The sequence below is a fragment of the Rhinatrema bivittatum genome, chromosome 8 (genome assembly GCF_901001135.1).
Source record: "Rhinatrema bivittatum chromosome 8, aRhiBiv1.1, whole genome shotgun sequence".
NCBI classification, from domain to species: domain Eukaryota; kingdom Metazoa; phylum Chordata; class Amphibia; order Gymnophiona; family Rhinatrematidae; genus Rhinatrema; species Rhinatrema bivittatum.
Genome location: NC_042622.1, coordinates 231,326,786 through 231,354,326, shown reverse-complemented (window position 1 = coordinate 231,354,326; position 27,541 = coordinate 231,326,786). Strand labels below are relative to the sequence as shown.

The 27,541-nt window shown below is 44.7% G+C and overlaps 1 protein-coding gene across 13 annotated transcripts in view; it reads right to left on the bottom strand.

Annotated features, from left to right (window-relative positions):
• TCF3 (transcription factor 3) overlaps positions 1-27,541 on the bottom strand; it is a 405,060-nt gene that overhangs the window by 190,257 nt on the left and 187,262 nt on the right. For 8 of the 13 annotated variants that reach the window (XM_029613971.1, XM_029613972.1, XM_029613978.1 and 5 more), the window contains exons 4-5: positions 6,590-6,675; positions 6,046-6,142 (exon numbers count right to left, since the gene is read on the bottom strand). In XM_029613971.1, the coding sequence (XP_029469831.1) occupies positions 6,046-6,142; positions 6,590-6,675 (183 nt within the window). Of the gene's footprint in view, positions 1-6,045; positions 6,146-6,589; positions 6,676-27,541 lie in introns of all 13 variants that reach the window. The other 5 variants (XM_029613974.1, XM_029613982.1, XM_029613980.1 and 2 more) reach the window with 2 other exon arrangements.

The following is a 27,541-nucleotide window of genomic DNA, read 5'->3' as shown; positions in this document are numbered from 1 at the left end:
GGTCCCATTGTGTAGCTGGGGGCCGAATTGGTGGTTTAAGTTGAGTTAGACCTCTCATGAATCTACTGACGAGAGGTTGTGTGGAGATAGGTGCATCTCCTATCTTGTTATGATAAGCTGAGATTGCACTCAAATGTACTCTGATTGATGATGTCTGAAGACCAGAGTCTGAGAGATAGTACAGATAATCTAGAAGAGTAGTTGTGGGGCAAGTGAAAGGATCCGTATTGTTTTGCTTGCACCAGGAAGTAAATAGTTTCCATTTGAAAGAATAATTCTTTCTTGTGGAAGGTTTGCGGGAAGCTATAAGCACTTGAGAAACATTAGTTGAGAGATTAAGTGATTGCAAGATCAAGCTTTCAACATCCATGCTGTCAAGGATAGGGATTGAAGGTTGGGATGGCGCAACCGTCCCTGATCCTGAGTGATGAGAGTGGGAGCCACTCCCAGGCGTATTGGATCCTTGATTGACAGGTCTAGCAGTGTGGGAAACCATACTTGTCGAGGCCAATATGGGGCTATGAGAATCATGGACCCCTTGTCCTGCTGTAGCTTCACCAGCGTCTTGGTGATAAGCGGTATTGGAGGATATGCATATAGTAGGCCTGAGTTCCAAGGGCGAGCAAAGGCGTCCTTGGCTGGTTGGTTCTTCTGTTTGTGCAGAGAACAGAAGTTGTCCACTTTGTGGTTCAGCTGCAACGCAAAGAGGTCTGTTGTTGGTTGTCCCCAACGTTGGAATATCTTTGTCGCTATCGAGGGATTCAGAGACCACTCGTGTGGTTGGAACTGGCGACTGAGTCGGTCTGCTAGTACATTTTGAATCCCTGCTAGATAAGTGGCCTGTAGGAACATTGATTGGTTCAAGGCCCAGTCCCAAATTTGTGCCGCTTCCTGACAAAGGAGATACGAGCCCGTACCTCCCTGTTTGTTGATGTACCACATGGCTACAGTATTGTCTGTCTGGATTAGCACAGTCTTGTGTGAAAGGCAGTCCTTGAACGCATGCAGCGCATAACGTATAGCTCGAAGTTCCAGAAAATTGATTTGATAAGTGGCTTCGAGTTTTGTCCAAGTTCCTTGCGTTTGGAAAGAGTTCACATGTGCTCCCCATCCCAAGGTGGATGCATCTGTAGTTAATGTTATCTGAGGGATCGGTTTTTGGAAGGGTAGGCCCTTGCGCAAATTGTCCTTGAGTATCCACCATTGTAGCGATGAGCGTAGTTGGTGGGTTACTTGGATGCGAGAGTGAAGTGGTTGAATGGCTTGGATCCATTGTGAGCGAAGAGTCCATTGGGTTAGTCGCATGGCAAGTCTTGCCAACGGAGTAACATGAACCGTTGAAGCCATGTGGCCTAGTAAGATGAGAAACTGATGAGCTGTCACTTGTGGTTGTATGGACATGGAGTACGCCAACCGGGACAGTGTTTGAGCACGATCTTCTGGAAGAAAAGCCTGTGCAAGGTTTGTGTCTAATTCTGCTCCTATGTATTGTAGCAGATGAGACGGTTGAAGGTGGGATTTTTGATAGTTTATGAGAAAACCCAGCCTGTGAAGTAACTGTATTGTGTAACGTAGAGAAGTTAGTGCTCCTTGGTGCGACTGGCTTTTTATCAGCCAATCGTCTAGGTAAGGGAAGACATGAACACCTTGTTTGTGCAAATGTCCTGCTATTACTGCTAGGCATTTGGTGAATACTCTGGGAGCTGAGGCGAGGCCGAATGGTAGGACTCTGTATTGAAAATGCTGGTGTCCCACCTTGAATCTGAGGTACTTGCGATGAGGTGGGAATATAGGTATGTGAGTATAAGCATCTTGGAGATCCAGAGAACAAAGCCAATCCCCCCTTTGTATGAGAGGAAGCATGGTGCCTAATGATACCATTCTGAATTTTTCTTTCTTTAGAAATTTGTTGAGATTTCTGAGATCTAGAATGGGACGAAGTCCTCCAGTTTTCTTTGGAATGAGGAAATATCGGGAATAGAATCCTCTTCCCTTCTGTGAGTGTGGTACGTGTTCCACAGCTTTTGCTTTCAGAAGAGTAGATAATTCCATTTGTAATTGAGGATTGTGTTCGAGATAGGAGTTTTGTGGTGGAAACTCCTGCGGGGGAGCTGTGAAGTCCAGGTGGTAACCCTGATGAACTATGGATAAGACCCATTGATCTGTGGTGATACTTTCCCATTCGTTGTAAAATTGGGAAATCCTTCCCCCTACTGGTAAATCTGGAAATGGGTGTGGTTGGCTCTGTTCTCCGGGACTGCTTTCAAAAGCCAGAGGTGGAAGCTGTTTGGGGCGGAGGCTGCGGCCTTGCAGCTCTCTGCTGTCTTTGCTGAGGCCGTTGTTGAGGCCTTGTAGAGCGTGGTCTAGAGGTCTGAGGGTAATATCTCCTCGGCCTGTAGAAAGGCCGTCTGGTGTCTCTACGCGGCGGCCTGCGGGCAGGGTGAGTTGTAGGATCATGGGACAAAGTGGAGAGCTGTTTTAACGTTTCAGAGTGCTCTCTAAGTTGTGTTACGGCATCTTGCACCTTTGTTCCGAACAAGTTGTCACCTTGGCAAGGCAAGTCCACTAGTTTATCCTGGACTTCTGGACGTAAGTCCGAAGCCTTCAGCCAGGCCCATCTTCGTGCACTGATGCCTGATGCTGCAGTTCTGGAAGAAGTCTCAAACGCATCATACGCCGCTCGCACCTCATGTTTGCCCGCATCCAGACCTTTCTGCACAATCTGTTGTGCTGCCTCCTGCTGTTGTTGAGGTAGAGATGGGAGAAACTCCTCAATCTGCTTCCACAGATTTCTTTGATGCTGCGTCATATACAGCTGGTACGCAGCAATCTTAGAATTCAGCATCGCTCCCTGGTAAATCTTCCGTCCCATAAGGTCTAGGAATCTGTTATCTTTCCCTGGAGGGATAGAGGCGTGCGTTCTAGACCTGCGTGACTTCTTTTGCGCAGATTCCACAACTAATGAGGTGTGTGGCAGTTGTGGCTTCTCGAACCCTGGGGCTGCTTGGACTAAATACGTAGAGTCCACTCTACGATTTACTCCAGGTGTTGTACACGGGTGCTCCCAAATCCTTTGTTGAAGTTGTAGCAGCACTTCATGTACTGGGATAGCCAGGTTATGTTTTGGGGGATCTACAAATTGTAGTATCTCTAGTGTCTGCTGTCTTTCATCCTTCTCCGCTTGGAGTTGAAAAGGGATGGATTCTGACATCTCTTGGATGAAGGAAGCAAAGGATAAATCCTCAGGAGGGGATTGTTTCTTGGCCTGAGGCGGAGTACCTTCTGATAAAAAATCCTCTGAAGAATGCTCCGATTGTGTATCTGACCATGTATCCGTTGGTGGCTGGTATGAATGATGGTCCAAGCCTTTTTGGTGGTGATATCCCAGATGGTCCTTGTAAAGGATCTTGGGTGTCCTGCGCATCATCACTGGCATCACTTTCCTCCTCAGGTTGTGAAGGCAAGGAAGCTAAAAGATCCTGATATCTTTTTGTAAGCATTGCATGTAGTCTTCTCTCAGAAGAAACTTCTGGAGCCTGCAGGGATGTGTGCTTAGACTTTCCTGATGCCTTTTTCCCCTGCCCTGGAGCTCTGGACGGAGCTAGGGTGTAATGTGGTGTTATTTGTGCAGCAGTAGGAAGTGCTGTAGTTAGAAAAGAGAACATTGAAATGGGAATCAATGAGGAGATAGGCCTGAAAGCCATTGTGGACATCGAGGTTTGTAAAATAGACGATTCCATCGATGGCTCTGACAGCTGTATCGACGATGAAGCTGTGGAAATCATTGGATCAGCCGTTATCGCTGAAGAGCAGCAGGCCGCCTCCATCGGCATAGAGAGCGCTGTTAGCGGAGACGCTGCAGTCGTCCTCGCCATCGAGATCGACGATGGCACTGGCATCGATGATGGCACCGGCATCGATATCGAGGAGGGCATCGACTCGATAGTCGGCATCGATTGAATTATCGGCATCGGCCCGATGGCCGGCATCGACTGAGAAGTCGGCATCGACCCTAGGGCCGGCATCGGCGATGTCGCCGGCATGCTTTCTTTAAGGGCATCAGTGACAATTTTCTTAATCAAAGCGATTAAGTCTGTCACGGAAGTCGATGGTATCGATTCCTCTGTAGGCGGTACGGAGGTCGATGACAATTTCCGCTGTTTGGATACCGGTTCCTCCGGCGGTGGCAATGGAGGAATCGAGTGATGTCTACGGTGCTTATGCTTTGTGCGAACCTCAGACACGGATTTTGACGATGCCACGGATGTTGTTGGCGATGAAGCGTCCCCCGAACCTTCTGGGATTCTCGTCTTTAGAAGTATTTTCTTCGATAAGCCTACCGGTGAAGATTTAGTCGATGACGAAGGCGACGGCGATGCCCGGATTTGAAAAATCTGAGCCATTTTTTCATGGCGAAGTTTCCTACCTTTCACCGTCATTTCTTGACACTGGGCACAAGAGGCGATGTCATGGTCTCCACCCAAACAGCGCACGCACTCGACGTGCGGGTCTGTGATCGACATAGTCCGGTTGCAGGCCGGACATTTTTTGAATCCGGAAGATTTCTCCGTCGACATCCGTTGATGATTTCGGATTCCTTTTTGTCAAAAAAGAGTATAATGTTTGTCACCAGCCGGTGACAAACCGAGCGAGACCCGTAAAGGGTAAAAAGTTGAAAATTAAAGTTAGTCGTTGTGAGGTAACTCACGGGGCTCCTGGAAACCGCGATGCAGCTAGCAGCGCGGAAAAAAGAAGACTGGAGTGAGACCCCTGTGGCAGGGAATATCATGGCATGCCGGGCATGCTCAGTAGCCTCAGGCAGCCAGTTAAAAGCTTCTAGAAACTTGCCAGAAGTTTTTCCCGCTTAAGGGCTCCGTGAATGACGTCACCCATATGTGAGGACTAGCATCCTGCTTGTCCTGGGATAAAATGGGATTTCCTATAAAATATAAAGCAAAAATATCTGTCATAATCTGTTATACTGCATTCATTTTTTATATTAGTAACAGAAAATTACCTCTAATGTATAGCAGAATTTGGTAATTGTCCACAGTGTTGCATAGCCCATGAGTACTTTTAACCTGTGGACTTTGCACACACACACACCCCCCCCCTTTTATTTTTTTTAACCAGCAGTTTCCTCCTTTTCCTTTGTACTTCCAGTTAACTGGAACCAGGCCTAAGATCTGCTGCCATGAGCCTTCATTTGTAACTATCAAGGGATTTTTCCCCTCTTTTACATCCCTAACTTATGTTTAGTCCAATCCTTGCAATGACAGTCCTTCCAAAACCCTGTAATCATGGGCCCTGCACCCACCCACTAGGTGGTGTTCTTAAAGCAATGATGATTATTTCCCCCTAATTCCCACTCCAACCCCCAGGGGTTGTGAATGCTCCAGCCCCAGCATCTCTATTCAATCTAGGATGCAAAAGACTCAACCCAAGGATCAAACCTGGTTCCTTCCATATGGCAGTGCACCTGAGCCTCCAGGCTAGCCATGCTCCAATTTCAAAGTACTCACAATTTCATTCTGAAAATTCTCTCAATTTTGAGTAGTTTTCCCAAGAAAAACAAAAAAAAGTATCCACTTTTGAAAATTCGACAGTTTAAACATTAAGTGCAGGCCCCTCTCCCACTATGCACATAATTTTACCTGCACATAGGGAGGACAATTTAAAAAAAGAAACAAAACAAAAAAACCTCATTTGCACACTTACTCACAAAAAGGCCTTTCAAGAATTCTTCCCTAAGGACCATTTTCAATTTATTTTACCCAGGCACTAAGCAGTTTTTTAAATTTTCTTTTGTATTTGAACAATTTTTCTTCCTAATCATGTAGGTTTGGGATGCTTGTATTGGTCTGAGCTGGCATTGAACTCTGCAGTGTTTCAAGTTTTATGCAATTGCTATTTCTAAGATTTAATAAAAAATAAAAAATGTTTTAAAAAAAAATATGAATCTAGGTTTGTGAATATAAAACTTCAGAATCCATCTATTCACAATTTACACAAAGACTGTGCCTTTTTTTCCCCCCATTCACTTACCACTTAATCCAGATGCCAGGAATGGAGCTGGAGAAATGCTGCTATCATGAGACGAGAGATCTCTGTGTTCACTATAATGGGAGCCTTCTCCATATCCCTGCTGAAAAGAAAAGGGTACAGCTAAAATCAAAATGCCAGCCAAGGAGGGCAGGGAGGAATCTGACATCCTGGGCCTTTTCCTCCCACCCAAAACTCACTCACTATCCCAATTTAATATTTAGGGCAACAACTGGCTGCTATCAGTTTGGAAGGCGGCCTCTACCACCCTCCTGTGGCCGAAAACTGAAGAGAGCGCAACAGTACCATTGGGGTAATCAGATTCTCTGCAGCACAACTGAAAAGTTTTTGGGAGCTGAAGGCAATAGGTTTACCTGAAAGTTCAAGCATGCGCATAAATTCTTGAACACTAATGCTCAATATTTATTTATGTGTGTTTGCACCAAATGAAAGACTAAGTGCTCGCCATTTGCTTATAAACTGAATTTGAAGCCGCACTGACTGACCTAGGGCACAACTTGAGTTTATAATTAAAAGATTTATGTACATTCCATCCTACCCTTCCTTGGTCAAATGCAGAGCTGTTTTGATCTCCTCCTCCCCAGGATCCTGACCCCGTTCTTTCATCCAAGCCTGTAAATAAACAGGAAGTTTACCTGCTGTTAAATAAGAAAATTGGAGAGATGATCTCATTTACAATCACTTGTAACACCTACTAAAGACCACTTCAACCATACCACCAATTGCCTACAGAGAAAATGGTGGCCAAGTTTCCAGTATAATAACATTCCCTACCTTTTTGTTTCCACCATATTTAGCACTGTAGAAGGGGAAAGAGGCAACTCTATAAAACAAGGAAATGCCAAAGTGCCAAATATACAAAACTGATTTAAACTGTGAAACAGAACATGGACAGCAGATTAAGGACCGTTAAGTGCTACCTAGTGTTCCCTGATTCATTTCTGTGCAATGCTTTGAAACACCTGTTCATCTCTGGCTCCCCCATCATTTCTTTTCAACTGGGGGATCCTCTGTGATTGTCTCAAGCCTTCTTGAACTTTGCTGTAAATGCTTCCCTGCATGACTTACCCTGGAGGGTGGGGCAGAAGTTGTGATTCTATATATATCTTTCCTTGAAAAAATATTTTCTGATATTGCTACCAAGTCTACCCCCACCCTTCATTCTGTGACCTTTTGCTCTAAAGAATTCTTTCTTGTGGAAAAAAAATCTGGAGCTGTAGTGGGTAAATCCTAAGGTACATCTAACAAAAAAAAAATGGATCACACCTCCATAAATTAGAATTTGTACTTAATAAATCAATGATAAGTGTGTATAAACTCACAACAGTTACAGAATTAAACCCTACAGTACTGGGGGAGGACGTGGAGAGGAGAGTGGGGGATGGTAATACATAATCAATAGTTGATAGTGAATATAATATCAATAATCCATACTTGAGCTTGGATTACCTTTACAGTCCCCACACACAATGTGTTTTACAATTTAACCTGGCAATACACAAAACACTAAATTTTAGGCATGCTCAAATTAGTAACTTTTCCTTTCAGGAAATACTAATTCCCGGAATTTTTTTTTTTTATTAAGGCAATGCATACATCTTACAGTGTTAATGAAACAACTTCAATAATAAAAATAGAAACAAGAGATGACAGTGCATTACCTATTTTTACATAGAAGAAACAAAACTGTAGTCGCTGTAACAGTACTGACAATAAAAACAATAAAGACAACATTCATCTCTCACAAGCATTCAACCTCAGAAAATGGAAAATCATCACTTAGTGGTAAGTGTCATGAATTCTGTCCAGGCTCAAGTATATGGTTCACTTATCGATTTCAGTATCCATTTCAAATCTAATTCCTAATAGATCTCCAGTTTCACATTTGATGGCTCCAGGCTCGATAAAGATGAGGCTTTATTCATTCCTGTAGTATAACCTGTTTTGCCAATAAAATAGCAATCTGCACACATTTTATTTTATTTTTTATTTTTATTTATTTTAATGCCCAAAGACATAGTATTGGTCCACACATCTCCCAACAATAAAGCTTCCGCCAGAAAAGGTGGTCTAACAGTTATTACATTAAATATCAAATCCAAGCCTTTAGCCCAAAAGTCATATTTGGACAAAGCATAAGATTGTGTGTTAAAGTAGATCTCATCTTGCAATTGTGACATTGACCAGACAAACAAACCCATTTTATAAAGTCTTGCCGTGGTAAAATAACTCCTATACTAAATGCTGTACCTAATCTCTTGCAATTTAGTAACAGTTATTCTGCATAGATTTTTAAATAGATTATGTATCAGATCATAGGTGACTTGGGATACCAAACTCAGCAGCCCATTGATTTGCTAGTTGCAAGAATACAGCTATAACAAGTTTTTCAGATCTCGATTTATACCAATATGAAATGTTATTACAATGTTTACCAGCAGCCATCAGTACATAACACAAAGAATTGACATGAAACAAGGTAGGCTTTACTCTTAACAGGGAAGAGACAATGTTTCCTTGCAAATATGCATAGAAATCCGAATTGGGTAAGTCATATATCCTTTACAATTGATCAAAAGCATAGATGCACTCATCAGCTCTTGAAAAGAGCTGATATCCTCTCCAGGCCCTTATTCTTCCAAGATTGAAAGCCTATATTTTGTCGACCAGGTTCAAAATCCAGAGTACCCACACCAAGAGCAAATAAAGTACCATGCTTTACGTACAACTTGAAATTGGGGGATATATTTTTATATCTTTTGAAAAAGTTGCATTTGATTAATGTAACACTGCCCATGGTGATAGGGCAGTGTTACATTAAGGCCGACAATTAAATCTGGTGTACACTATTGACAGGTATAGGTTTCCCATTCTTTCACAAATCTAAACTGGCAAGCAAAATTATAAGAATGAAAATCAGGTAACCCTGTACCCCCCCATTTTACAGTTCTGTTTCAAAGTAGCATAGCTAATATGACTAGCTTTATTCCACCATAAAAATCTTAACACTATGGATTGCAGTCACTATCAGGCCGATACAGTAAAAAATCGCGGGAGATTCAGAAAAAAAAATTATTCAAATTAGGGCCCACAGTAAAAAGAGGCGCTAGGAACACTAGCATGTCCCTAGCACCTCTTTTTTTGACAGGAGCTGCGGCTGTCAGCGAGTTTGACAGCAGACTCAATTTTGCCGGCGTCTGTTCTCAAACTCGACAGCCATGAGTTCGGAAACCAGACGCCGGCAAAATTGAGCGTCCAGTTTTCAACCCGTAAGCAGATTTAAAATTTTTTTTTTTTTTTAATTATTTTTAACTTTTAGGACCTCTGACTTAATATCGCCATGATAAAGTCGGAGGGTGCACAGAAAAGCAGTTTTTACTGCTTTTCTGTGCACTTTCCCAGTGCAGACAGAAATTAACGTCTACCTTTTGGTAGGCGCTAATTTCTGAAAGCAAAATGTGCGGCTTTGCTGCACATTTTGCTTTCTGTATCGCACGGGAATGACTAATAGGGCTATCAACATGAATTTGCATGTTGCGCGGGTGCTATTAGTTTCGGGGGGGGGGGGGGGGATTTGTACACGCGTTTGACGCGCTATTACCCCTTACGACCACCATAACCTTGGAAAATGTTCTGGGAGCGGTGGCTAGGCCAAAGGGCAGTGTCCAGAACTGATAATGGTAGCCCAGTACTGCAAAGCATAGGAAACTGTTCTTGACTGATTGGAATATGTAGGTAGGCCTCAGATAGGTCCAGAGAGGTTAAGAACTCTACCGATTGAACCAAGATGGTGCCGGTAAGGAGCTAGTGGGTGCCACAGCATCTCTTTTTTCCTGATATTGGATTACTTCAATTACAACTTACCGAATGCCGCATACAGCCCGAAAGCATCGGGTGAAGGAGAGGACTTGACCCCGCAGTCCCTTCGGGAACCCCTATTTCAGGCCCTATGGATGCCCACATACAGAGGATGAGATCGGAGGCGGCGTCTGCTCCCCTCTAGACCTTTCAACATCATTGTCCCCGATCTTTAGGGCTCCACCGGCCGGCCTCCAGAGTCCGGGGTGAACAGACAGCAGAGGCGGAGGCCATAGATGCAAACGCCTTTGGAAACCGGGCAGGGACAGAGCACACAGCAGAAACTGGAGGAAACAGCAGTGAAGGCCCCAGTGGGGGTATGGCCGGCTCACCGGCTGAAGGAGGAACTCAGGAACAATGGAAGCAAAGACATGATATCGAGCCCATTATCGAAGATTCAAGTTCCTACTCTGGTAAGACAGACTTTAATTACATTGGACTCTATTTGGGATGCTATTGTTAGCTTGGGAAATGCCATGACAATACAGTTAAATCCAACTGTGGAAAAAATTAATATTGAAGATAGAGTGTTCAAGATAGAGAATACACAATATTCTAGTTTAAAAGAAATTGGAGAAATGAAACAATAAATATCTAAATGGAAACCTACTCAGGAGGCAATTTATAAAAGAAAATCATCAGTTACAAATTAAAGTTGAAAATCTCGAGAATGCAATAAGAAGAAGAAATCTACGTCTTATTTTTCCCAAGCTTTCCAACATATTGCTAGAGGATATGTTTAAAAGGTATTTAATCGAGATTCTTAAAATCCCAGAGGAGGCCATACCACCTCTATTTAGAGCGTATTATTTACCTCAATTTAAGAAGCAGGAAATTCAAGCTAAACAGTCTGGAGTTCGAGATGGATCATCTAATCCCGAATCTGGAAATATCTCAGTTACTAGAACTATCAGATAGTGAAATGGTACAAGCTGCCACAATGTTGGTATCTTTTACATTTGAATCAGACCGGGATTGGGTCTTGAGACTATTCTTTAAACATCGAAATGAAGATTTCCTGAAATTAAAAGTCAGAATTTATCCTGATTGATTAAACAAAACGCAGAAGAGGAGACAGTTTCTTTTACTAAGACCCAGAGTTCTTCAGATAGGGGCATCATTTGTCCTGAAGTTCCCTTGTAAATGTATTATTAAATATAAGGGTCATATGTATGTTTTTTTTTCACCTCCTCAGCTGACGTTCTTATGTGATAAAGTAACTGAGTAATATAAATAATGGGGTTTGAATTCTTAGTTTTTGCTCTTCTCCAGGGCAGTGAGTGCCCTATTAAGTAAGACATACTCTCTGGTAGGCTGTTTTTCCTTTAATTTTTGTGAAGATAAATATTTATTAATGGTTACCTAATTGGATCCCACGTATTGTAGACTAGTAGAATTGAAGATTTATGTAATTTCTTCTTAAAAGATAGATGTATTTCCCTTTTTTTTTTTTCATCTTTTTTTTTTCTGTTCAAGAATAGTGTCATGGAAATTTGTAATAAAAATGTATAAAGAATTTAAAAAAAAAAAAAAAAACCCTCTCCCGATTATATAGCCATTATCATGGAGCGTAGGGTTTCCATGTGGAAACTATTCACTCGTAGATGTCAGTTCATGCTCTTGAGGTCCAGGATGGGGCGGAAAGGAACCTTCCTTCTTGGGTATGATGAAATACATGGAATAAAGCCCTCTATTTTCCTGGGACACAGGTTATTACTCTTTTAAGGTTCCCTCAGGATGAGGGTTGTCTCCACTGCCTATTTCTTGTGCTGGGAGTGGCAAGGCGACATCATGGATATTTCCCGAGGAGTGCTGTGAAATTACAGCACATATCCTTCTCGTATGACCTCCAATACCCATTTGTCTGAAGTGATCTCGACCCACCTCTGATAGAAGGGGGTCGACTGTCCCTCATCTCCTCATTCTGAGGGTGGGTCGACAAATTTTCGTTCGGGACGAACTTGAACCCGAGCCTGCTCCTCTCTTGAGCTGTTGACTACAAAAGTACTGAGACCTCCCAAATGGCCGAGACCTCTGAATTGTCGAGTTTCTGTAGGGGTGAAAGTGTTGAGAGTCCTCAGAGGCGAGGGGTGCTGTAACTGCTTTCTCTTACCTTCCAGTAGCCAAAGAACTGGAGATCACCCTATTTACTAGCCAGCTTTTCCTATTCACTTCCAAAAAGGAATGATCCTTTAAAGGGCATCTTTGTAAGATTTGCCTTGGAGGTTGCATCTGCTGACCAATTCCGTAGCCATAGTGTCTTCTGGCTGCCACCACTGAGGCCACTCCTCTGGCTGAAGTACAGACTAGATCCAAGCCCACATCCAAGCCCACATTAGCTAAAAAGGCAGCGGGTTCCATAATCACTCTGGAATTCACCCCCGAGTCATCTACCTCCTGAGAGAGAAGTAGGCACAAACAAGCTATGGGGCACAACAAGAAGCAATCTGTAAGGTCACTGCTTCTGCGTCAAAGGCTTGTTTAAGGATGGACTCCATCCGTCTACTGTGCGCATCCTTTAAGGCCGCTCCACCCTCCACTGGGATAATTGTTTGCTTAGAGACGGCACAGACCAGCGCATCCACTTTAGGGAACGTAAACGCTCTCTTACTGCCAGATCCAGTGGGTATAGAGCTTCTAATGCTTGTCCCCCCTTTAAAACTTGTTTCTGGGGCACCCCATTCCAGGTCAATCAACTCCTGGATGGCTTCCAGTATTGGAAAGTAGGAAGAGGCTTTCCGTAGGGAAATCAAAAAGGGTTCTTCTTTGGTTCCGTCAAAGTCCGCCCCAGGAACTCCCAAGTATCTTCAGGGTTAGGGAAACCAAGGCCAGCAATTCGTCTCTATGGAAAAACCATAACATGGTCAGAAACGGTTCTAAACCAGGGGGAATTTCTCCATCTTCCAAGGAATCTGTATCCTCTTTGTCCATGCCATCCGGTTTCCCTGCCAGGGATACCGCTGGTGAGGTGAGGCATGCCTTGAGGTCTGCCGATAGGGAGGACTTACCAGCTGAGGTTCCGTCCAGACAGGGGCAAGTGAGGTAGCAGACTGCTCCTGTACGAAGGCTTAAAGGCCCTGGAAAAATTCCACCCAAGAGAAAGCAGCCAGATCCATGCCTAGCCCAGGAGGTACTGGGGTAAGTGCTGCTGAATTTCTGTAATCCATGGATGCCCAGTCCCAGGGGTACTCAGATTTGGGGTACTTCCAGTTAAGGCTGGGCTAACCCATCCTCTGAATGGGAGGAGCTGAGCTTAGCAAAGTCCAGGGAGGCCAACTCTCCCTGGGCCTCCTCACAGTGCTGACATAAGTTGGAATCCAGGTCAGACTGTAAAGTACAGAAAGCAAATGTTGCTTACCTGATGTAACAGGTGTTCTCACAGGACAGCAGGATGTTAGTCCTCACAAATGGGTGACATCGAGGATGGAGCCCACCACGGAAAACTTCTGTCAAAGTTTAAACAGAACTTTGACTGGCCCCTACTGGGCATGCCCAGCAAGGCACTGACCCTGCAGCCAGCAGGGGTCTCCCTTCAGTCTGATTTTCAAAGCTACAGGCAGTGCCTAGAAAGTAAAAACAAAACAAACCCAACACCGCGGGGTGGCGGGCGGGTTTCGTGAGGACTAACATCCTGCTGTCCTGTGAGAACACCTGTTACATCAGGTAAGCAACATTTGCTTTCTCACAGGACAAGCAGGATGGTTGTCCTCACAAATGGGTGAGTACCGAGCTGAGGATGTCCTGACTTGCACCAAATGCACCCAACGACGTGCAACAGGCACTACAACTGGGGTGGAATTTGGTAAAGGGCATCCGCACCCTACCGGGAAGGTGGAAGGGTGTTGGTACATCACGTTGGAAAAAGGTTACGCAAGACAGATTGGCCGAAGATGGAGTCCTGTCTTCCAGCTTTGTCCAAACAATAGTGGGCTGCAAAGGTATGGAGAGAACTCCAGGTTGCAGCCCTGCAGATGTCAGGAAGCGGCACCGATCGAAGGTGTGCCACTGACGTCGCCATGGCCCTCACAGAGTGTGCTTTCACACGGTCTTGAAAGGGAATGCCAGCTTGCTGATAGCAAAAAGAAATGCAGTCCACCAACCAGGAGGAAAGAGCCTGCTTACCCACAGGATGTCCTAACTTGTTAGGATGAAAAGAGACAAATAATTGAGTGCTCTTCCTGTGAGCAACTGTACGGTCTAGATAAAAAGCTAGAGCTCGTTTGCAGTCTAGGGTATGCAGAGTCTGTTCCCCGGAGTTGGAGTGGGGCCTGGGAAAAAAGATAGGTAGTATGATGGATTGATTAATATGAAACTCAGAAACTACCTTAGGTAAAAATTTAGGGTGAGTGCGGAGTACCGCCCGGTCCTGCAGGAGCTTAGTGTAAGGCGGATAGGTAACTAGGGCCTGCAATTCACTAACCCTGCGAGCTGAAGTGATAGCCAAAAGGAATAACACTTTCCATGTGAGATACTTTAACTCACAGGAGTGCAGAGGTTCGAAAGGAGGTTTCATTAGACGACCAAGAACCAGGTTAAGGTCCCAAGATGGGGCCGGAGGACGTAAGGGTGGCTTCAGATGGAGCAAGCCTTTAAGAAAACGGGTTACTAGGGGTTGTACTGAAATAGGGACACCCTGTACACCTTTATGGAAGGCGGCTACCGCACTGACATGCATTCTGATAGAAGAGGTTTTAAGACCTGATTCAGAGAGATGCCATAAATAGTCCAAGAATTTGGAGATTGGACAGGAAAGGGGATCAAGGGACTGAGAAGTGCACCATGATGTGTACCTTTTCCATTTGTATGAGTAAGACTTTCTTGTGGAAGGCTTTCGTGAAGCTATCAGGACCCGAGAAACGGAATCTGAAAGGTTGAAAGGCTGAAGGACTAACCTTTCAACATCCATGCCGTCAGGGACAAGGCTTGGAGGTTGGGATGGAGGAGGCATCCGTCGTTTTGAGTGAGCAGATGCGGGTCCTTTCCCAGAGGAATGTGCCTGCGGATGGAGAGATCCTGGAGTATTGGAAACCATACTTGGCGTGGCCAGTAAGGTGCTATCAGGATCATGGTTCCCCCGTCCTGGCATAGCTTCACGAGAGTCTTTGACACAAGAGGAAGTGGAGGGAATGCATAGAGCAGACCGGTTGTCCACTTGAGGGAGAATGCATCCCTCGGCCGAGAGTGCTGGCTCCGAATGAGAGAGCAGTAATCGTCCACTTTGTGGTTCTGAGGGGATGCAAAGAGGTCTATGCGGGGAGAACCCCACTTGTGAAACAGAGAGGTCGCTACCAGAGGATCGAGTGACCACTCGTGCGGTTGGAAGACACGGCTCAGCTGGTCTGCCAATACATTGTCTACTCCCGGCAGGTAAGTGGCCCTGAGGTACATGGAGTGGGAGAGGGCTTCCGCCCAGATCTGCGCAGCTTCCTGACACAGAAGGAAGGAGCCTGTGCCTCCCTGCTTGTTTATGTACCACATGGCCACTTGGTTGTCCGTCTGGATTAAGATTATCTGATGGAATAGATGATCTTTGAAAGTTCGGAGTGCATAGCGGATTGCGCGAAGTTCCAGGAAATTGATCTGGTGTTCGGCTTCCTCGTTGGACCATAACCCTTGGGTTTGAAAGTCGTCCACATGGGCTCCCCAACCGATGTGAGAAGCGTCGGTGGTTAGGATTACTTGCGGATCCGGTGGAAGAAAGGGTAAGCCCTGAAGGAGGTTGACCTGAGTCGTCCACCAGGTTAAGGATAGGCGCAGCGCTTGTGTGACTATGGAGGACAGAGGCTGAAAAGCTTGAATCCATTGGTGTCGTAGAGTCCATTGTGTTACTCTCATGGCTAGTCGGGTCATGGGAGTGACTTGAACCGAGGATGCCATGTGTCCTAGGAGAATGAGGAACTGGCGAGCCGTGGCAGTGTTCTGAGACTGGAGCTGGCGAGCCAGGGATATTAGGGTGTGGACCCTCTGAAGAGGAAGGTAAGCCTTTGCCTGCAAGGTGTCCAAGTCTGCTCCAATGAAGGATAAGGTTTGAGACGGGACTAAGCAAGATTTCTCGTAATTGACGAGAAACCCTAAGGAAAGGAGTGTTTGAATTGTCAATTTTAGGGAGGATTGAGCTATCTGTTGGGTGGAGGCCCTGATTAGCCAATCGTCCAGGTATGGGTAGACGTGGACACCTTCCTTCCTGAGGAATGCTGCTACCACTACGAGACATTTGGTAAAGACTCGTGGGGCAGAAGCTAGACCGAAAGGGAGGACACGGTATTGATAATGGTCGTGGCCAACTAGAAACCGCAGATATTTGCGATGGGATTGTGTGATCGCAATGTGGGTATAAGCGTCCTTGAGGTCGAGAGAGCACAGCCAATCCCCTCTTTGTAGCAGAGGGAGCAGCGCGCCTAGGGTTACCATTTTGAACTTCTCTTTTTGAAGGTATTTGTTGAGGGCTCGAAGGTCCAAAATGGGACGTAGTCCCCCCGATTTCTTTGGTATTAGGAAGTATCTGGAATAGAATCCCTTGCCTCGTTGAGAGGGAGGAACGGGTTCTATAGCATTTGATTGCAGAAGAAGAGATACTTCCTGTTGTAATTGAGCCAAATGGGTGGATAGACTCCACGCTTGAAGAGGCGGGGAGTCTGCCGGAAGAGTTATGAAGTTGAGGTGGTAACCCTGTGCGATAATTGTTAGCACCCACTGATCTGAGGTGATCTGCAACCATGGTTGTAGAAAATGGTACAGTCGACCTCCTACAGGGATGTCCGGAAGAGGGGTTTGGCATGTGTTCCCTACAGGGGAGTCAAAGGCCAGCCGCAGGCCCAGGAGGAGGGGCTACAGTAGGCCTTTGTTTCCTAGGCTGACGCGGCTGAGGCCTAGTAGAGGATCGAGCTGGACGAGGCCTGGCCGATGGAGGGTAATAACGGCGTGGTCGAAAGAATGACTTCTTAGAGTCTTTCTTTTGCGGTTGCTTGGAGGTCAGCTCAGGTGGGACAGATGAGAGTTGTTTCAACGTCTCATGGTGGTCTTTTAACTCCGCCACAATCTGCTGAATTTGCTCTCCAAACAAATTATCGCCTAAGCAGGGTAAATCAGCAAGACGATCCTGAACCTCTGGGCGAAGGTTGGATGATTTTAACCAAGCCCAACGTCTGGCTGAGATGGCTGTGGCTGAAACTTTTGTGGAAGCATCGAATATGTCGTAGGCAGTCCTAATCTCGTGCTTCCCTGCCTCAAATCCCTTGTGAAGAAGGGCTTGAAGCTGCGGTTGGTATTGGTCTGGTAACGTGTCAGCATAGTCTTGCATCTGCTTAAGGATGGCTCTGTTGTACTGAGTCATATAAAGTTGATATGAAGCTATGCGTGAAATCAACATAGCTCCATGATAGACTTTCCGTCCAACACTATCTAGGAACTTGTTGTCCCTGGTAGGCGGGGTAGAAGAGTGTGGCTTAAGACGCTTGGCCTTCTTCTGCGCGGACTCAACCACAACAGAGCGATGATCCAGTTGAGGTTTTTGGAAACCTGGTGCTGACTGGACAAGGTAGGTGGAGTCAGCTTTTTTGTTAACTGGGGACACTGATGAAGGAGATTCCCAGTTTTTCTTGAGCAGATCCAAAAACACCTGGTGTATAGGGATGGAAGCGATGATTTTTGGAGCATCCAGAAATTGAAGGAGTTCCATCATCTGGTGTCTGTCATCAGCTTCAGATTGTAGTTGAAAAGGTACAACTTCTGACATCTCCTTCACAAAATTAATGAAAGATAGATCCTCAGGAGGAGATCTTTTTCTACTCTCTGTAGGAGATGGAGGCGAAGGCAAATCCGTGTCAGAAGATGTATCATCATCATCACCCCAGGTATCGTAGGGATCAAGTGGGGTTTGTAACCCTGATGGACCTGGCTGAGGCTCTAAAGGCATCGATGGAAACCGAGGTGGAATCGGTGCCGTAGGTGGAACCAGAAATGGCATCGATGGCTTCGGTGCTGTCGATGGAATCGGTGCCTGGCGTGGAATGGATGGAACCGAAGGATATATCGGTGGAGATATACCAGAAGGCACCGATGGAACCACCCCGGAAGGGGGAATCCGGAACGGTGTTTCTCCTGCCGATGAAAATCCAGTCGGAGACGGTGGTGTTGTCGATGGCACTGGAATCACCGATGGAAGGGCCGTCATGAGCGCCTCCATACGGCTCAGTAGCGGTGCTAGCGCTTGTATCAACGGCTCGGTGGTCGGTTCCCTCCTCGGTGGCGAAGCCGGTGCCGGTGTCGGTGCCGGGGGCGGCACTGGAACCGGTGCCGGAGACGGTGCCGATGGAGGTTGCAATTTCTTCATCGCTTTCTCGATGGCCTCCTGGACCAGCCGGTCCAGTTCTGCCCGGAGACCAGGGGTAACCATACCCGGCTCGACGGGAGAGGGAGGCTGAGGCAGGGCCGGAGGGACCACCGTAACCGGTGGGATCACGGCCCCCGCACCCCGGGAGGGTGAGGGTTTCCTCGATGCCTGCGAACGAGACGTGGAGGGTGTCCGGTCTGTTCGCGGCTTCTTTGTCGGTGGCTCGGCTTGAGCAGAGGTCGATGGCTGTGGATCCTCGACAGGCCGAGATTTGTGCCGTCGATAGCGGTGCTTTTCCTTCCGATCCCCTCGCCCATCCGGGGAAGGGACGGGAGTCGACGGCCGAGAAGCGATCGATGGCGGACGGTCACCGGAGGGTTGACGATGATGGTACAACTTCGACGGTGCCGGTTCCGATGACGTCGATGCTATCGATGGCGTTGGGGTGGGTGCATGGAAGAGGAGCCCCATCTTCTCCATCCTGGCTTTGCGACCCTTGGGTGTCATTAAGGCACATTTGGTGCAAGTCAGGACATCATGCTCACTACCCAAACACATCACACAAACCCTGTGGGGGTCTGTGATGGACATAGTTCGGGTACAATCCGGACAACGGCGGAACCCCGTTGCCATGGCCTGAAGCCAAAATTTAGGCTGGGGATCGGTAAGTGCCAACAGGCCTCAAGGGCCAAATTCGACGGTAGTCGATGGAAAAAGGCAAAAAACTTACCGGGTTCCGTAAGATGACTAAAAATTTGTCGAAGGGAGACCCCTGAGGGGCAAATTTTCTTAGGAAATTAATTTCCAAATTCCTGTCAGGAACGTGGTTAGAGAGCTCCTTTCACCGCGTGGCAACTGCTGCGCGGAAAAAAGAAGACTGAAGGGAGACCCCTGCTGGCTGCAGGGTCAGTGCCTTGCTGGGCATGCCCAGTAGGGGCCAGTCAAAGTTCTGTTTAAACTTTGACAGAAGTTTTCCGTGGTGGGCTCCATCCTCGATGTCACCCATTTGTGAGGACAACCATCCTGCTTGTCCTGTGAGAAATAAAGGCGCTTATGTTTCTTGGTTACTGGAGCCACTGGAGGTGGTAACTGTTTGTTCTGTTGGCTCGCGCTTAAAATTTTTATTCACAGATTTCGGGTAGCTAGGCAGGATGTGGAGAAGTGCATGCACAGCCCATGCACCCAGCTTTACCTGTACTCTGCGCTTAGTAGGTTGTACGCACAGCTTCGTGCGCAGAGCCAATGCACTGGCGTACTGACATTCTATAAAGAGCAATACAGCATGCACAAAGAAGCATGTATGACGCCGCCACAACCTACCATGTGGTGTGCCAACCAAGCCTAAAGCGGGGCCTAGCCCCCGGGGGGGGGGGGGGGGGGAGGGGGCTCAACCCGCTCAGAAGCCCACTTCCCCACACCCCAACAGGATTGGGGACGTCAATACCGTGCACTGAGCAAGGAGACCGAAGGAAGTCTTACCAAAACCCCTCCAATACCTCTGAATTGGGAGGTAATTTTTTTTTTTTAAACTTACCTGAGCTCAGTGCTTACCGGCTGAGTACAGGGACTGTCTCCAGCTGTGGGGGAAGAGGGCTCTGGCCATCACCGCCACACTTGGCTTCCTGCACCCACTGCCTTTTAGCTGCTTAAGCAGCAAAGTCCACTGGACTAAGGCACACCTCTGAGGGATCTTTGAAATTGCCTCAGGAATTCTCAAATAGGGGAGTGACCTTTAGGTATCACTGCAGGAGAGTGGGGCTCAATTTTTTCTCCAGTTTATATGTAGAATTTCTCCTTCCAAAAAGTACAGCAATCCTCATAGGGATATGTCCACCATCTGCTGGAGACTGAGAAATACTGAAGGGCTGAGGTCACTGCAGGGGTGTATCTAGGGTGACGTCAGCTTTGAAATCTGACTCAGTCTCCATCTGCTGGCAGGGGCACATAACCCATTGGTCCCGAGTCCATCTGGTTACATGCTAGGAAAGTAATGAATTGTGACTTTGAAAATTTACTTTAAGAGCATACTGGTTTGCAATAAGCATACTATCTGGAACAATCTGTTTCTCATTTGTAATCCACACAAATATGCTGACTTTTTAGGGGGTGAAATATTTTGAAAGTCACTGGGTGTATGTGTATGTATACATACATCTACACAGGTTTAAAACCTGTGGAGATGGTATCTTACTGTTACCTAAATAGAACCTATGAAACAGATTTGTCTTCTGAGAAAAAAAAATATGGCTGCTTTAGCAATCAAGAGCCTTCTGAATGGCAAAATTCCTCACAAAAATGACTTAGAAAAAGGAAAAATGCACAGAACGTGCTAAAAGCTGCCCACACACAAAAGGCAAGATTTTAAAAGCTCGGCGCACGTAAAAATCGCCACTTTCACATGTGACCAGGCCCTGCAGGGAGGAGCGGGGCGGGACAGAGGTCGGCCGGGGTAGCAACCATTAGCCACTGTCCCGGGGAAGCGTGCAAGCTGGCAGCCAGCTGGCTCACATAACTTACTTCTGCTCCTGAGGAGAAGTAACAAAATTTAAAAAATGGTGAAAGGTAGATTAAGTTTAGGGGGTGGGGAGGAGAGGGGAAGGGAAAGGAAGGTTAGGGCAGGGGGTTTGGGAAGTTCCCTCCCAGTCCGCTCCTTAAGGCCCCATTGCGTCGCCACTCGGAATTCACCAAAATTCACCCCCCCCCCCCCAGATGATAAAATCCAGTGCATGCATGTTATAATATTGGCGTGTCCATGTGCATGCACAGGGAACCACACATGTATGTTTAAAATCTACCCCAAAGTGTGCACATTCAGGTACTGGGTGCTTCCTTTAACCCTGATAACCAGAGCAGTAAAGCATACACTCCCAGCAGGCTTCTGTTTATAGTAAACAGAGCCGCAAAATCCAGTAAACTTATGTGTATCATCATTGCATTTGGAGGTGAGGGAAGGAGGAGGATTGACCAAATAGCATTTACTCAGCTTTTGAGACAATCTGCTGCATTCTGGGCCCCAGGTGGTTGCTTGGGCTCCTACACACTACAAAGGCATTTGAGAGAAATTCCTACCCATGTCAGACAGGCATTTTTTGGAATTCATAGCTTGTCCCCACAGCACACCATATGAACTATTTGCAGGGAGGTTAAAATAAAGTTGTTGCACTTTCCTACAAGCAAGGGGATAACAGGGGAAGAAGGGGACTCAACTCTTGTCATAAGAAAATTTTCACATGAATAAAAGCTGATTACTATGGCAAACACGCCATATTTGTCTCCTTGGTTCCTTCACTGTTCAGTTAACCAGAAACTTCTTTCAAATTACATCCTTCTATTTCTGTGCCTTTGTGTTAATCATTTCCCCAGAGAACTGGTGTTTAATTGCTGCCTAATTTGCATAATTATGCATATTAATCTATGTGCCTAATGAATATTCATAACTCATTTAGATTTTGTTTTCTAATCAAAAATTTCCAATGTGATTACTCTGCAGTGCAGGGATAAACCTCTAATAATACCTTGGGTACTGAGGAGAATTACTGCCAATTCTACTACCTACTTCCTAGAATAAACTTTTGCTTTCCAAAGCAATTCATCTACATATCCCCACAAACAGCAACAGAAATGCTTAAATGAAGCACTCGAACCATCATGTCACTTTGGTTTCACCACAGCATTTGCAATGAAGTTGAACAGATCCAAACCAGCAAATTAATGCTGGCCTTGATTCAGAAAACCTAGAGCAGATTCATCCAAGTGCGCAAAAAAAAAAATAAATAAAATAAAATAATGCCACATACACTGGGCTATTCGCTCCAAGCCATCCAAAAATGGAATGCATGCCAGTCTTCACCACCCAGTTCCTAAAGGAAGAACTTCAACCCTTCCAGATTAAACAGTTACCAAGGAATTCTTGACTGTACAGGCTGAATTTGCCCATAGTACAGCTGAAAGGAGCTGTGCTACTAATAGAAGGAATTTTGGGTTTATATACTACCTTTCAAGTATGCTGTATCCCCTAAGACCTTTGCAAGCTATGACAAGCTGCAAAAACCATTAGGCATGCATGGTAAGGCTAAGGAAAGAAACAGGGGGGTGGGAATCCAGCAAAGGTGAAAAGGTTGAATAAGATAGTACAGCAGATAATAAAGGGGTCTAAATTGGGTTTTATGGTCGTTTGAACTAAAGCACCACAAATCAAAATATGGTAGTGGTGGGGTTGAGGGAGTAGTACAAGCCTTATACAAGATGCATGCTAAATTGAAAATCATATAGTGGCATTTTAATTATGTACATCTCACTTAGGATGTAAACAAGCTTTTTTTTCACATTTAAAACGAAAAGCAGATGCAACACTTGTTTTCCAAAAATGGATTTCAGCTGCCCCTAGATTTTACAAACTGAACAGTTGTGTCATTCACAAGAGGAATTCTATTTCACTGAAACACACTGGAAGAAAACTGGATCCAAGGAAAAAAAAATTCTTTGTATCAGGAAATGACATCAGTATAGAACCTGCTGCATAGGGGGAACCTACAAGCAATCTATGAGCGGCTATCTGCAAAACAATGGCATGTCTTGTGAACATCCAGAGGTTATTTACAGAAACACAGAGTCTTGCAAATCTCATGAACATGCTAAATCATGTCTGCTGACCAGTTTGGCTGTGAAATCTCCAACCCCAGTCCTCAACTGCCACAAACCAGTCAATTTCAAAATATTGAATTGGCGCTGCTGCATACGAAAGAATAAAATAAAGTTGGCTTAAACTCCAATCTTCTGCTCCCCAGGTTGGATGGGGATGCTTCAGAGGCAGTATTTACCAGGAGGGTGGAGGGGAAAGATGGAGGAAGGTGTAATGAGACACCTAGTGGATAATTAAGGGCCCATGATTGCAAGGTTCTGGAAGGAAGCTTGGTGTGTGCAACTCCCAACCACCAAAGGACTGTTACTGTAATAACTGGATTAAAATTATTTGGCAAGGGATAAAAAAAAGGGGGGGGGAGGGATGGGGACACCCTGGGCAGTTGTAAACAAAAGCTCATGGCACCAGATCACAGGCCTGGTTCCAAATGTGTTGCAATTCCAAAGCAGGATGAGAAAACTGTCAGGTCAAAAAACAAAACAAAAACTTCTCTGCCCTTGAGCACCAGTTAGTCTTCTCTAGTCTAGAGCTGTGGATTTCAACTCCGTCCTCAGGGACACACCCAGTCAGGTTTTCAGGCTATGCACAATGAATATGCATGAGATACATTTGCACACAACAGAGACAGTGAATGTAACTCTCATGCATATTCAACTGAGGATAGCCTGAAAACCTTGACTGGTTGAATGTCCCGAGGACTGGATTGATAATCCTTGCTCTAGAAGGTAAGCAGGGCTGCAGATGTGATCTATGACAATTTAAACTTGGGACAAATAGGTGGTGGCTGGCTATTGGTCTAAGAATGGAAGTTTGCATGCTCATCTAACCAGAAACTGCTAATTAGTCCTAATCTACTGTTATCTACTATGTTGCCCAAGAAGAAATGCAGAAGCAGAAACAGAACCAAAGCATGAGGAGGGGCCAAGGTCACTGATCATTCAATTAAGGCCTTGTCCATCATTCCACCCCATGAACATCTCGCCTCTCAACTTAGGCACTTCTAGGGAAAGGCTGTAATTTGGACAGCCGATCAAATTTTCAGTTCTGGGATGTACACAAATATCAACCTACACAGTTGGGTAAAAGCAGTCCATAAATATACATTACTTTAGGTCAGGACTTCCTAAGCCTGTTCCAGTGATCCCACAGCCAGGTGGGTTTTCAGGATAGCCACAATGAATATGCATCAGAAATTTATCATGCAGATTTAATATACTGAAAACCCCTGACTGGCTGTGGGGGGTCACCAGCACAGGTTTGGGAAACCCTGCTTTAGGTTCTCTTTGGCTCAGAACTTTATATAAATCACTCACCATTATGTACTGAACATCTCAATGTATGAGGAGGCCTTATTCTATGTTTCATAATACAATTTATCTGTCATTCACCAGCAACATGGATGGGTAGAGCAATGTAACATTATGTGAAACAAATGCATATTACAATTAGTGGTGGACAGAGCCAGCAGGACATCAATGTTTTCCTAATCCACACACTGTTCAAAGCAGTGATGTATGTTGTCCACTTTACTACAGCTTTCAACCCTTCTTCCTCCAACTTGTGCCTACAGACCTTGCATACAACCATAAAGATATCCCACATCCTCCAGCCTCTAACCTTTTAAAACAAATATAATAAAAAAAAAACTGTCTTTCAGAAAAGCAAGGAAACATCATTGACTAACTGTGCTAAATAATGCAATGCATATAAAAACTTGTAAGGATCCTATAAGAATTTCTACAAATAAAAAGAGAAATCTCTACAAAATGCTATGAATGGACTATAATCAAAATTTGATATATGTGTGCCTCACAGCTACAAATGTGTGTGCCATGATCACAAGGAAAGGTTTACAGAACACAGCCCTGTAAAAAGAGAAAGGCAGGAAAAAATACCCAAAACAGGGAGTACCCCCCATTAATATAATTAAAATCAAACTCCCTACTGATTAATTATACATTTTAATAACCTTCATCATGAATATTCATGAACCATTTCTTGATCATGTTCTAATTAAAATGCACTAATAAATAGAGATGCTGTCAAAGTAATTTTTGTTTTACGATTTTTATGTTGTGAGCTAAAGAGGGGATGATGTATGATCACAGCTATAAGCTCACAGCATGGACGCCAATAATGAAGCAGAGTTTGGTGTTGACAGAAGCTTTCTATGGCATAAAGGAAAGGGTCTCGACCACCACCTACATATTCAAACATAAAACTAGTAACTGGAGTCTTAAGCAAAAAAAAAAAAAAATTATATCTAAAAGTTCAGAGACCCATGCTCTCTCCACACTGAAGCCCCTTAAACTAGCCCAATGTGCTCAACACTGGTTTCTTGCAATTCGGAAAAAATTTCAGGAGCACTGAACCATCCTCTTTTTACTTTAAAAAAAAAGGCACAAAGAGCAAAATATCTGCTTGGGGAAAGAATGTGCTACAGAGAAACATTGTAATTTATGAACTTCTATTACTTAGTCTACAAGCTTTTGGGACTACTAAAACTATTGTCTGTTTTCTTTAAAAAAAAAAAAAAAAGTTAAAAATTTAGTTGAGAGCTAATGTTTCCTTCCACCAAAGATTTAACAGACAGCTGCACCCCCATCCATCCCAGAATGAACAAGCAAACACACATCACTCTCCCTTGCCAACTTGTAAAAGTTTGGTTGATGTGGATGCCATGTATTTGGAAAAAAGTGCAGTGTGAAAAATGTTTGCACCTAATTTACAAGGCCAGGGTAGAACATGAAAGGGATTCAGAAATCAGAATAAATCTCTAATGCAAAGTATGTTTTACCTCAATTCTTGGTTACAAGCAGAAAAATCCCCATTTCCATGTCCTTTCATTTCTGAGCAAAGCATATAAACATAGTTAAAATGTTGTATGTTCAACTCTTAATTTTTGCTTACATTCAGGCCGATTCAGTAAAGTCCACGGGAGAGCGGACTTCTCTCCCGGCGTGTGCACCGGCCCCTAGCCGGTGCGCACGATTCAGTATTCAAATTAGTTGGTGCGGTAGAAATGGGGAGCGGAGGCTGTCAGCGGGTTTGACAGCAGACGCTCAATTTTACCGGCATCGGTTCTCGAGCCCGCTGACAGCCACAGGCCGAATTCAAAATATATTTTTTTTTATTTTTAACTTTTTTTTACTCTTTGGGACCTCCGACTTAATATCGCCATGATATTAAGTCGGAGGGTGCACAGAAAAGCAGTTTTTACTGCTTTTCTGTGCACTTTCCCGGTGCCGGAAGAAATTAACGCCTACCTTTGGGTCAGCGCTAATTTCTGAAAGTAAAACGTGCGGCTTGGCTGCACATTTTACTTTCTGTATCCCGCGCGCATACATAATAGGGCCATCAACATGCATTTGCATGTTGAGGGCGCTATTAGGTGCCGCAGGTTGGACGCGTGTTTTCCTCCCCTTACCAAATAAGAGGTAAGGGAAAACGCGCGTCCAAGAGCAGGCTAACAGTGCGCTCCGTCGAAGCGCACTGTACTGTATTGGCCTGATTCTAATTTCATTTACCTGTTTTTTGGGGTTTTTTTTAGCATACCTATTTAACACTGCATTTAAAAAATTTCCTCTGAAGTTTTCCCTCTCTATCTTCTCCCCATGACATTTAGCAGCACAACTGTAACTCCACCTCTTCCTCCTATTACTTAAAGAAATGCAGTCTTGCTTGTGTACTCAAGGTAAGAGAACATCACAATATGCAGCAATCGACACCCTAAAAAGCAGTGAACTTTGTTCCTTTATAAAAACACAGGATATTGCTAATAAAACATTTATGGTTTCAAAAATACCTCTAAACAAAGAAACACGAAATATGACAGCAGATAAGAACCATAAGAATATTTTAGTCTCACCAACTGAATTCTTGGTGCAGTATCATAGATCCCAGTTGATCTCTGGCTTTCTCCTCACTTACACAAAAGTACTCTAAAAAGGAACTTAAGTTTCCTATCACATTATGAACCATAAAATTATATTGCCTGTCACCTTCTGATCACCCAAACCTCCCTCAACCCTTCCCTTTATCATTAGAATGCTTTTTTTGATTTATTACAAGCACACTATTTTATATTTCTTGGTAATATATTTTGCTCATTCAAATTGTGACTTGAAGGGAAAAAAAATGATCTTGAAAACTAGTCCAAAAATGTATTAAGTTAACCCATTATAAAGGTATCACCTTATATACTTCTTTTTGTTTGTTAACCTTTATTTCAGTGCATTCTTCACAACCTGGAATCTTCTATGCTTGTTCTGTGCTTCCATGAATTCTATTACCATTTTTATCTTTACCTCCTCAACCAGGTGGCCATTCCATGCATCCACCACCTTTTCTAGGAAGAAATATTTTAAGAAATGTTATACTGTCTCAGAACAATGGTCCAAACCCAGCATTCTGTCTCTGGAAGGAGCCAATACGGATCTCTAGGAAATACCCAGCAGATCCCAAAGAGTAGATTCATTTTTTTTTTATGACCACTCCCCCAAGGATAAGTGGTGGTTTTCCCCAAGTCTCCCTGGGTAATGATTGTTTATGGACTTTTCATCCAGGAACTTATCCAAACCCCTTTTAAACTCAGCTATGCTATTTGCCTTGACCACATTCTCCAGCAATAAGAACATAAAAACATA